Source organism: Oncorhynchus clarkii, chromosome 6 (assembly GCF_045791955.1).
Source record: "Oncorhynchus clarkii lewisi isolate Uvic-CL-2024 chromosome 6, UVic_Ocla_1.0, whole genome shotgun sequence".
NCBI lineage: Eukaryota > Metazoa > Chordata > Actinopteri > Salmoniformes > Salmonidae > Oncorhynchus > Oncorhynchus clarkii.
Window position 1 is genome coordinate 89,578,967 of NC_092152.1, and position 12,198 is coordinate 89,591,164.

The window sequence follows — 12,198 nt, forward strand, 5'->3', positions numbered from 1 at the left end:
AGTAGATCACTGTTAAACTGTAGATTCCATCCAATCACCAGCCTGTACCAACTTCCACTGCAGTACATCACTGTTAAACTGTAGAGTCCATCCAATCACCAGCCTGTACCAACTTCCACCGCAGTAGATCACTGTTAAACTGTAGAGTCCATCCAATCACCAGCCTGTACCAGCTTCCACTGCAGTAGATCACTGGTAAACTGTAGAGTCCATCCAATCACCAGCCTGTACCAACTTCCACCGCAGTAGATCACTGTTAAACCGTAGAGTCCATCCAATCACCAGCCTGTACCAACTTCCACCGCAGTAGGTCACTGTTAAACCGTAGAGTCCATCCAATCACCAGCCTGTACCAGCTTCCACCGCAGTAGATCACTGTTAAACCGTAGAGTCCATCCAATCACCAGCCTGTACCAACTTCCACCGCAGTAGATCACTGTTAAACTGTAGAGTCCATCCAATCACCAGCCTGTACCAACTTCCACCGCAGTAGATCACTGTTAAACCGTAGAGTCCATCCAATCACCAGCCTGTACCAACTTCCACCGCAGTAGATCACTGTTAAACCGTAGAGTCCATCCAATCACCAGCCTGTACCAACTTCCACCGCAGTAGATCACTGTTAAACCGTAGAGTCCATCCAATCACCAGCCTGTACCAACTTCCACCGCAGTAGATCACTGTTAAACCGTAGAGTCCATCCAATCACCAGCCTGTACCAACTTCCACCGCAGTAGATCACTGTTAAACCGTAGAGTCCATCCAATCACCAGCCTGTACCAACTTCCACCGCAGTAGATCACTGTTAAACCGTAGAGTCCATCCAATCACCAGCCTGTACCAACTTCCACCGCAGTAGATCACTGTTAAACCGTAGAGTCCATCCAATCACCAGCCTGTACCAACTTCCACCGCAGTAGATCACTGTTAAACTGTGTGTGAATCATCTAATGAAGTACGATTATCTTAAACTGGGGGAGCTGATCCTCTCTGCAATTTAGCAAATATTTAATTTTGTCTTTGTGTATTTGACAAAGTACATTTTTCTTTACTTCAAAGAAAGGTAACATTTGCTGAATTATAGTGGAGGCCTGCCAACAGAAGCGATGGCAAACATAACAGATTCACAAAATGTTGGACATGTTCTGTCATTTCGAGAGGATTATTCCTTATTTAACAAAGCTCTCTGATCTTAACGAGTCAACAGTAATGTGCTAATTAGCAGCATTACCGAAAGTAGACAGCAGTATCCTATTAGAAAACAGCATCAGAAGGATACAGGGAATTCTCTAGTTGTCTCATTGAGACAGTGAATAAATATGTCATCTTATAGTACAGCGTTCATTTATATGACTCTCCAATGGACGTGGCTACAAGTCAGAGGCCACTGTGGTTCCAAGATAGAGGCTACTGTGGCTACAAGACAGAGGCTACTGTGGCTACAAGACAGAGGCTACTGTGGCTACAAGACAGAGGCCACTGTGGCTACAAGGATACAGCTGTAGGGTCTTCATTTGAGCCAGTTTGCTACAGCAGGAAAATAAACCTGCAGAAACAAGAAATGTGAATTTTTATGTGGATTATAATTCATGGACATTTTTGTAGGGGTTGATACATTTTTTGTAACGGAGAATCAAGACTGAAATGTCAAAGTGGAAACGACAGACTTCAGAAGCCTTTTAGACCTCAAATACACAACAAGTTCTAAATATAAAGTTCTCCTGCAACGGGGTGATCAAATTAAGCACCTATATCTGTACTGTAAACCCCGCCTCCTCCATTAACACATACCACTGTAAACCACGCCTCCTCCATTAACACATACCACTGTAAACCACGCCTCCTCCATTAACACATACCACTGTAAACCACGCCTCCTCCATTGACACATACCACTGTAAACCACGCCTCTTCCATTAACAGACTACTGTAAACCCCACCTCCTCCATTAACACATACCACTGTAAACCACGCCTCCTCCATTAACACATACCACTGTAAACCACGCCTCCTCCATTAACCCATACCACTGTAAACCCCGCCTCCTCCATTAACACATACCACTGCAAACCCCGCCTCCTCCATTAACACATACCACTGTAAAACCCCGCCTCCTCCATTAACACATACCACTGTAACGACATATAAATAAGTTAAACGAACTCAATTACTTTTATTCTGGGGAAAAACTGAATAGATAGATACATTGATCAATGTTAATTGTTTTTGGTTTATGTTGAGCTCACCAGTCCCCGACTTTGTACAAATAATTGCATTACCTGCTCTGACATATTTACAATGTAATTTCCTTATATTTGCAATCTCTGTATTAAAAAAAAGAAGTGTCATTTCAAATCCGCTCCTTCCATAGATCTATGCATTACCGAAACAACCATGTATAATGTTTAAACAAAGTTGACAAAAATCTCCTCTTGCTCTAACCGTGATTTATCTGGTGTTTTGTACATATAAATGCTTATTCAAGCATCTGTGGGCAGATGCATTTATCCTCCTCTGGCATCTCTAACGAATAACTCTGTTCTGTTAGCATTAGCCTTGACACCGTCTCTTCTAGAGTGATAAAAAAAAAAAAAAATTAAAATGTGATCAACAAAGTTGAGTGGTTTTTTTTTCGTATCACAAAGCTGAGAGACTGCTCTTTACTGATTAATGTAAGAGATTACTGTGGAAGTCTTATCGTGGGGGGGGGGGGGGGGGGGGGATATGAATGGGGGATTTGGGAGGAACAGCATTAATCTTTATAAACAGTACTGTTGATATTACATCATTTTCAGAAGTACTTAAATATCCAAGTATTCACCAAAAAATTACTTTACAGTTTAAAATTACTTTTCATAACATGATTGTTTGATGCTTTTGAAATTGTACTCAACTGATGGAATCTAAAAGAGTATTTAATTAAAATGATAATTGTATAATTTAAAAAAATATATATATATACTTAAAAAAATATAAATATATTGCATTGACACAAACCTGTTGTCTGTCAATTTAAACATTATACACAATCAATAGTGTCTTCAGGCTCTTATCCACAGATAACGGTACTCTTACACACTTTCCTTTCTACGGTACAGATACAATTCCACTGAGTCACCCTGTTCTTCTGTCGTCTGCTCCCATCTAGCGGGTTTTACCGGTATAAAGGCTTTCTGGGGTTGGGGAAATATACGAAACGCAATTGTGTTTGTTCTCCGCGGTGTTCCGTAGTCGGGGGCTCACAGGTCCGTTTCTGAAAACACAGTGTTTTTTGTCGGTTAAATTCCTCTAGTAAATTGTATTTTGGTAGTGAATTGTGCACAATCTTACTAGTAAAATTAATTTATTACAATGGCATACCAGCTCTACAGAAATACGACGCTAGGAAACAGTCTGCAAGAGAGTCTTGACGAGCTAATTCAGGTAAACTGCAGCTATGCTAGCTTCCAAGATAGCTAGATAATTAGCTAACGTGATCTTGTTGCACTTTGCTTTAGGATAGCAAGTTAAGTTAACTAATTATGAAACCACATTCATCGTTAACTTCGTTATCTGAAAAAACGGGTTTTATCTTTCACTAGAAATAACTGGTTAGCTAACCTAGTTACCCTTCTCATCTTCGACATAGCTAGCTAACTAGTTAGCCATGCTAACAAGAAGCATCTCCATAACTGGCTGCAGTGACGTCTGTTTTGAACCAAGAAGATACAATATTAGTTCTAGAAAGCTCATTTACAGGTTCAGTTTCGGTTGACTAAATTATGCTGGCTAATGTGTTTCACCGAAGTCAGTGGTGATGAGTAACGCTCTTTGGATTCACTACATTTGTATTGCTAGTTACTGGCTCATTAGTTAGCTATTATACGCGCATGCGCGACTAGTTGAAGGTGATTAGCTCAATGAACTCATGGTTTCTGGTTCAAGCCTCACTCCAGCACTTCTCAATCACTAGCTACATTACTTTACCAGCTACTGTTAGCTACTCATCTGAAAACAGTAGCTAGGTATATATTTCTTACAATGTTAAACTTGAGTCATGATTAAATAAATGGAAAAACGGTTGTTTCCCCCCTTTTTTTTCCCCCCAGACCCAACAGATCACTCCTCAGTTGGCGCTTCAGGTTCTCCTCCAGTTTGACAAAGCCATCAACACGGCGCTGGCCAACCGGGTTCGCAACAGGGTCAACTTCAAGGTGAGGACTGGCTTGTGTTCACTAGGAAGCAAATGAAACGAGGAAGAGACCGATCTGAATTTGTCTAATAGAAACTCTTGTTTTCATGGGCAAAACACAACTGTTTGCAGTTGTTTGGACTAATTATTACTCCCCTGTTTGCACCTACCTTAAAAAAAAAGGGGGGGACAAATACGGGCTGGAACAGAAACAGGTGCAGGCTTTCTCTCTAGCCAAAGCAACATCACAGCTGATTCAACAAAGACTGTATTGAAGGTTATGGTTAAATCAAAGTGTATTTGTCACGTGCACAGTTTCCAACTGGTGTAAACGGTGCAGCATAATGCTTACTGTACAATATCAAAATAATCAAAGTCAAATAAGTAGTAGGTAGAATGTAATATAATGGATATGTACACCATTGGGTTAGTTGGAAACGGATGACTGTTTTTTGTCTGGAGCAAAAGCCTTCACCCACATGTAAACCTTGCAGATAAGCTGGTCCATCCCTGGTTGAAAAAGAGCTGAAATCATAGCTGTATGTTTTTATTAATACACACATCCCATTGGTTGAAATGCCATTCTGCTTTTGTACACTTTTTTTTTGTTGTTGTGTTGTAACATTCTCTCGCCTCTAGGGGTCACTAAACACCTATAGATTCTGTGACAACGTGTGGACCTTCGTTCTGAATGACGTGGAGTTTAGGGAAGTGACAGATCTGGTCAAGGTGGACAAAGTCAAGATCGTCGCCTGCGATGGGAAAAGTAGGTTCTCTCTGTCTGTCTCTGTCTGTCTCTGTCTGTCTGTCTGTCTCTGTCTGTCTGTCTCTGTCTGTCTGTCTCTGTCTGTCTGTCTCTGTCTGTCTGTCTCTGTCTGTCTGTCTCTGTCTGTCTGTCTCTGTCTGTCTGTCTCTGTCTGTCTGTCTCTCTCTCTGTCTCTCTCTCTGTCTCTCTCTCTGTCTCTCTCTCTGTCTCTGTCTCTCTCTCTGTCTCTGTCTGTCTGTCTCTGTCTCTCTGTCTCTCTCTGTCTTTCTCTCTCTCTGTCTCTCTCTCTGTCTCTCTCTCTGTCTCTCTCTCTGTCTCTGTCTCTCTGTCTCTCTCTCAGGCCATTTTCTCTTCATCTTCAAACAGACTCGGTTAGAACTAGATTACACACTTCGCTCTCCAAGTATAAGACCAAGTGAATTACTATTTCTCACACAGTAATTTGATTTTGATGCAGATTCTCATTTGAAATATGCACAATGTATCACCATTACTAACCTGCCCAGCTTCTTTTCCCTTATCAGACACGGGCAATGCTGCAGAGTGAACGAAGACAATGGCATCCGCTGAGACGTTACTGATGAAGAGGAGGGTGGAGAGAGACCACCCCATATCACAGACAGACAGGACTGTATATATAACTTATTACAGTAATGGCTGTGAAGAAGATACCCTTGTGTGTGTGTATATACGACCATCTGAATCAATGGGAGTGAATGGACCAGTCAAGGCCTTGGGATATTTGCTTGCATGACTTTTTTTTTTTTTTTAAATAAATGTGTTTCTTAGAACTGCCTTTTCAGTTTAGTTACTGTTGTTGAGCTCGTTAACCTTTAATAAACTTTTATTTAAAATATGGAGACTGATTTTATTTCTGTGGGACAAACTGCATTTGAAACAGATGTCGTGTCACTGTGTTTTATTTTTTTATCTTTTTTAAACAAAACAGTATAGCTTCCTTCCTCACTCGTCCACAACGTCCACAACTATTGGTCTCACTATTGGTCTCACTATTGGTCTCACTATTGGTCTCACTATTGGTCTCACTATTGGTCTTACTATTGCTATCCACTGTGTGTTCTTTGGATAGAAGCTTATCAGATTGTATTTGGTTGTACTGCTTTATGTTCCTAGCTCAACAGTGCAGGAATATCTAACAATACACACATTTAAAAGGAAAAGAATGGCATTAAGAAATGTATAAATATTAGGATGAACGATGTTGGAGTCTGTAGGATAAATGTGTGATGGGATGTATAGACATGGACAGTGTGGATAGATTATATACTGCTCAAAAAAATAAAGGGAACACTTAAACAACACAATGTAACTCCAAGTCAATCACACTTCTGTGAAATCAAACTGTCCACTTAGGAAGCAATACTGATTGACAAATTTCACATGCTGTTGTGCAAATGGAATAGACAACAAGTGGAAATTAAAGGCAATTAGCAAGAGACCCCCAATAAAGGAGTGGTTCTGCAGGTGGTGACTACAGACCACTTCTCAGGTCCTATGCTTCCTGTTTTGGTCACTTTTGAATGCTGGCGGTGCTTTCACTCTAGTGGTCGCATGAGACGGAGTCTACAACCCACACAAGTGGCTCAGGTAGTGCAGCTCATCCAGGATGGCACATCAATGCGAGCTGTGGCAAGAAGGTTTGCTGTGTCTGACAGCGTAGTGTCCAGAGCATGGAGGAGCTACCAGGAGACAGGTCAGTACATCAGGAGACGTGGAGGAGGCCGTAGGAGGGCAACAACCCAGCAGCAGGACCGCTACCTCCGCCTTTGTGCAAGGAGGAGCAGGAGTAGCACTGCCAGAGCCCTGCAAAATGACCTCCAGCAGGCCACAAATGTGCATGTGTCTGCTCAAACGGTCAGAAACAGACTCCATGAGGGTGGTATGAGGGCCCGACGTCCACAGGTGGGGGTTGTGCTTACAGCCCAACACCGTGCAGGACGTTTGGCATTTGCCAGAGAACACCAAGATTGGCAAATTCACCACTGGCGCCCTGTGCTCTTCACAGATGAAAGCAGGTTCACACTGAGCACGTGACAGACGTGACAGAGTCTGGAGACGCCGTGGAGAACGTTCTGCTGCCTGCAACATCCTCCAGCATGACCGGTTTGGCGGTGGGTCAGTCATGGTGTGGGGTGGCATTTCTTTGGGGTGCCGCACAGCCCTCCATGTGCTCGCCAGAGGTAGCCTGACTGCCAGTAGGTACCGAGATGAGATCCTCAGAACCCTTGTGAGACCATATGCTGGTGCGGTTGGCCCTGGGTTCCTCCTAATGCAAGACAATGCTAGACCTCATGTGGCTGGAGTGTGTCAGCAGTTCCTGCAAGAGGAAGGCATTGATGCTATGGACTGGCCCGCCCGTTCCCCAGAACTGAATCCAATTGAGCACATCTGGGACATCATGTCTCGCTCCATCCACCAATGCCACGTTGCACCACAGACTGTCCAGGAGTTGGCGGATGCTTTAGTCCAGGTCTGGGAGGAGATCCCTCAGGAGACCATCCGCCACCTCATCAGGAGCATGCCCAGGCGTTGTAGGGAGGTCATACAGGCACGTGGAGGCCACACACACTACTGAGCCTCATTTTGACTTGTTTTAAGGACATTACATCAAAGTTGGATCAGCCTGTAGTGTGGTTTTCCACTTTAAATTTGAGTGTGACTCCAAATCCAGACCTCCATGGGTTGATAAATTTGATTTCCATTGATCATTTTTGTGTGATTTTGTTTTCAGCACATTCAACTATGTAAAGAAAAAAGTATTTAATAAAAATATTTAATTCATTCAGATCTAGGATGTGTTATTTTAGTGTTCCCTTTATTTTTTTGAGCAGTGTATATAGTATATCTGTAGGATAAATATGTATGTGTGATGGGATGTATAGACATGGACAGTGTGGATAGAATATATATAGTATATCTAGTATAAATTCGTATGTTGTGATGGGATGTATAGACATGGACAGTGTGGATAGAATATATATAGTATATCTAGTATAAATATGTATGTGTGATGGGATGTATAGACATGGACAGTGTGGATAGAATATATATAGTATATCTAGTATAAATTCGTATGTTGTGATGGGATGTATAGACATGGACAGTGTGGATAGAATCTATATATAGTATATCTGTAGGATAGAGTATATAGCAAAAGATACATAGGAATGTCCTTGACTAGAACACAGTATATACATATGAAAGATGTGCTACGGGGCGACAGTCCTTTAGTTCAGTTATATAGAATGGGGGTTGTCTTTAGTTCAGTTATATAGAATGGGGGTTGTCTTTAGTTCAGTTATATAGAATGGGGGTTGTCTTTAGTTCAGTTATATAGAATGGGGGTTGCCTTTAGTTCAGTTATATAGAATGGGGGTTGTCTTTAGTTCAGTTATATAGAATGGGGGTTGTCTTTAGTTCAGTTATATAGAATGGGGGTTGTCTTTAGTTCAGTTATATAGAATGGGGGTTGTCTTTAGTTCAGTTATATAGAATGGGGGTTGCCTTTAGTTCAGTTATATAGAATGGGGGTTGTCTTTAGTTCAGTTATATAGAATGGGGGTTGTCTTTAGTTCAGTTATATAGATTGGGGGTTGTCTTTAGTTCAGTTATATAGAATGGGGGTTGCCTTTAGTTCAGTTATATAGAATGGGGGTTGCCTTTAGTTCAGTTATATAGAATGGGGGTTGTCTTTAGTTCAGTTATATAGAATGGGGGTTGCCTTTAGTTCAGTTATATAGAATGGGGGTTGTCTTTAGTTCAGTTATATAGAATGGGGGTTGTCTTTAGTTCAGTTATATAGAATGGGGGTTGTCTTTAGTTCAGTTATATAGAATGGGGGTTGCATTTAGTTCAGTTATATAGAATGGGGGTTGTCTTTAGTTCAGTTATATAGCATGGGGGTTGCCTTTAGTTCAGTTATATAGCATGGGGGTTGCCTTTAGTTCAGTTATATAGAATGGGGGTTGTCTTTAGTTCAGTTATATAGACTGGGGGTTGTCTTTAGTTCAGTTATATAGAATGGGGGTTGTCTTTAGTTCAGTTATATAGACTGGGGGTTGTCTTTAGTTCAGTTATATAGAATGGGGGTTGTCTTTAGTTCAGTTATATAGAATGGGGGTTGTCTTTAGTTCAGTTATATAGAATGGGGGTTGTCTTTAGTTCAGTTATATAGAATGGGGGTTGTCTTTAGTTCAGTTATATAGAATGGGGGTTGTCTTTAGTTATATAGAATGGGGGTTGTCTTTAGTTCAGTTATATAGAATGGGGGTTGTCTTTAGTTCAGTTAAATAGAATGGGGGTTGTCTTTAGTTATATAGAATGGGGGTTGTCTTTAGTTCAGTTATATAGAATGGGGGTTGTCTTTAGTTCAGTTATATAGAATGGGGGTTGCCTTTAGTTCAGTTATATAGAATGGGGGTTGCCTTTAGTTCAGTTATATAGAATGGGGGTTGCCTTTAGTTCAGTTATATAGAATGGGGGTTGTCTTTAGTTCAGTTATATAGAATGGGGGTTGCCTTTAGTTCAGTTATATAGAATGGGGGTTGCCTTTAGTTCAGTTATATAGAATGGGGGTTGCCTTTAGTTCAGTAATATACTGTAGAATGGGGGTTGTCTTTAGTTCAGTTATATAGACTGGGGGTTGTCTTTAGTTCAGTTATATAGAATGGGGGTTGTCTTTAGTTCAGTTATATAGAATGGGGGTTGCCTTTAGTTCAGTTATATAGAATGGGGGTTGCCTTTAGTTATATAGACTGGGGGTTGTCTTTAGTTCAGTTATATAGAATGGGGGTTGTCTTTAGTTCAGTTATATAGAATGGGGGTTGCCTTTAGTTCAGTTATATAGAATGGGGGTTGCCTTTAGTTCAGTTATATAGAATGGGGGTTGTCTTTAGTTCAGTTATATAGAATGGGGGTTGTCTTTAGTTCAGTTATATAGAATGGGGGTTGTCTTTAGTTCAGTTATATAGAATGGGGGTTGTCTTTAGTTCAGTTATATAGAATGGGGGTTGCCTTTAGTTCAGTTATATAGAATGGGGGTTGTCTTTAGTTCAGTTATATAGAATGGGGGTTGTCTTTAGTTCAGTTATATAGATTGGGGGTTGTCTTTAGTTCAGTTATATAGAATGGGGGTTGCCTTTAGTTCAGTTATATAGAATGGGGGTTGCCTTTAGTTCAGTTATATAGAATGGGGGTTGTCTTTAGTTCAGTTATATAGAATGGGGGTTGCCTTTAGTTCAGTTATATAGAATGGGGGTTGTCTTTAGTTCAGTTATATAGAATGGGGGTTGTCTTTAGTTCAGTTATATAGAATGGGGGTTGTCTTTAGTTCAGTTATATAGAATGGGGGTTGCATTTAGTTCAGTTATATAGAATGGGGGTTGTCTTTAGTTCAGTTATATAGCATGGGGGTTGCCTTTAGTTCAGTTATATAGCATGGGGGTTGCCTTTAGTTCAGTTATATAGAATGGGGGTTGTCTTTAGTTCAGTTATATAGACTGGGGGTTGTCTTTAGTTCAGTTATATAGAATGGGGGTTGTCTTTAGTTCAGTTATATAGACTGGGGGTTGTCTTTAGTTCAGTTATATAGAATGGGGGTTGTCTTTAGTTCAGTTATATAGAATGGGGGTTGTCTTTAGTTCAGTTATATAGAATGGGGGTTGTCTTTAGTTCAGTTATATAGAATGGGGGTTGTCTTTAGTTCAGTTATATAGAATGGGGGTTGTCTTTAGTTATATAGAATGGGGGTTGTCTTTAGTTCAGTTATATAGAATGGGGGTTGTCTTTAGTTCAGTTAAATAGAATGGGGGTTGTCTTTAGTTATATAGAATGGGGGTTGTCTTTAGTTCAGTTATATAGAATGGGGGTTGTCTTTAGTTCAGTTATATAGAATGGGGGTTGCCTTTAGTTCAGTTATATAGAATGGGGGTTGCCTTTAGTTCAGTTATATAGAATGGGGGTTGCCTTTAGTTCAGTTATATAGAATGGGGGTTGTCTTTAGTTCAGTTATATAGAATGGGGGTTGCCTTTAGTTCAGTTATATAGAATGGGGGTTGCCTTTAGTTCAGTTATATAGAATGGGGGTTGCCTTTAGTTCAGTAATATACTGTAGAATGGGGGTTGTCTTTAGTTCAGTTATATAGACTGGGGGTTGTCTTTAGTTCAGTTATATAGAATGGGGGTTGTCTTTAGTTCAGTTATATAGAATGGGGGTTGCCTTTAGTTCAGTTATATAGAATGGGGGTTGCCTTTAGTTATATAGACTGGGGGTTGTCTTTAGTTCAGTTATATAGAATGGGGGTTGTCTTTAGTTCAGTTATATAGAATGGGGGTTGCCTTTAGTTCAGTTATATAGAATGGGGATTGTCTTTAGTTCAGTTATATAGAATGGGGGTTGTCTTTAGTTATATAGAATGGGGGTTGCCTTTAGTTCAGTTATATAGAATGGGGGTTGCTTTTAGTTATATAGAATGGGGGTTGCCTTTAGTTATATAGAATGGGGGTTGTACAAAGGTATTTGTGCCACAATACGGCTGTGGTGGTTAGTCCTCTACACTATACATGATTTAGCCACTTCTATCGTTGTCATGCCTTGTCTTCCTGGACAGTATACAGCCAGGCTAGTGGCTGGTTATGCTGTGGGACAACTGCCAAGCAGGAGTGAAGGCCTGTTCACCCCGCTATCATCCAGAAGGCGAGGTCAGTACCCGAGCCACTGCCTGTTCACCCCGCAATCATCCAGAAGGCGAGGTCAGTACCCGAGCCACTGCCTGTTCACCCCGCTATCATCCAGAAGGCGAGGTCAGTACCCGAGCCACTGCCTGTTCACCCCGCTATCATCCAGAAGGCGAGGTCAGTACCCGAGCCACTGCCTGTTCACCCCGCTATCATCCAGAAGGCGAGGTCAGTACCCGAGCCACTGCCTGTTCACCCCGCTATCATCCAGAAGGCGAGGTCAGTACCCGAGCCACTGCCTGTTCACCCCGCTATCATCCAGAAGGCGAGGTCAGTACCCGAGCCACTGCCTGTTCCCCCCGCTATCATCCAGAAGGCGAGGTCAGTACCCGAGCCACTGCCTGTTCACCCCGCTATCATCCAGAAGGCGAGGTCAGTACCCGAGCCACTGCCTGTTCACCCCGCTATCATCCAGAAGGCGAGGTCAGTACCCGAGCCACTGCCTGTTCCCCCCGCTATCATCCAGAAGGCGAGGTCAGTACCCGAGCCACTGCCTGTTCACCCC

General features: G+C 41.6%; 1 protein-coding gene across 1 annotated transcript; it reads left to right on the forward strand.

The window, feature by feature from the left end:
• Positions 1-3,205: 3,205 nt before the first annotated feature.
• On the forward strand, positions 3,206-5,793 carry LOC139412284 (transcription initiation factor IIA subunit 2). Its single transcript, XM_071159128.1, has 4 exons — positions 3,206-3,423; positions 4,089-4,193; positions 4,811-4,937; positions 5,462-5,793. The coding sequence occupies exons 1-4, from the start codon at positions 3,352-3,354 to the stop codon at positions 5,482-5,484; spliced, it is 327 nt and encodes a 108-aa protein (XP_071015229.1). The 5' UTR covers positions 3,206-3,351; the 3' UTR covers positions 5,485-5,793.
• Positions 5,794-12,198: the final 6,405 nt, after the last annotated feature.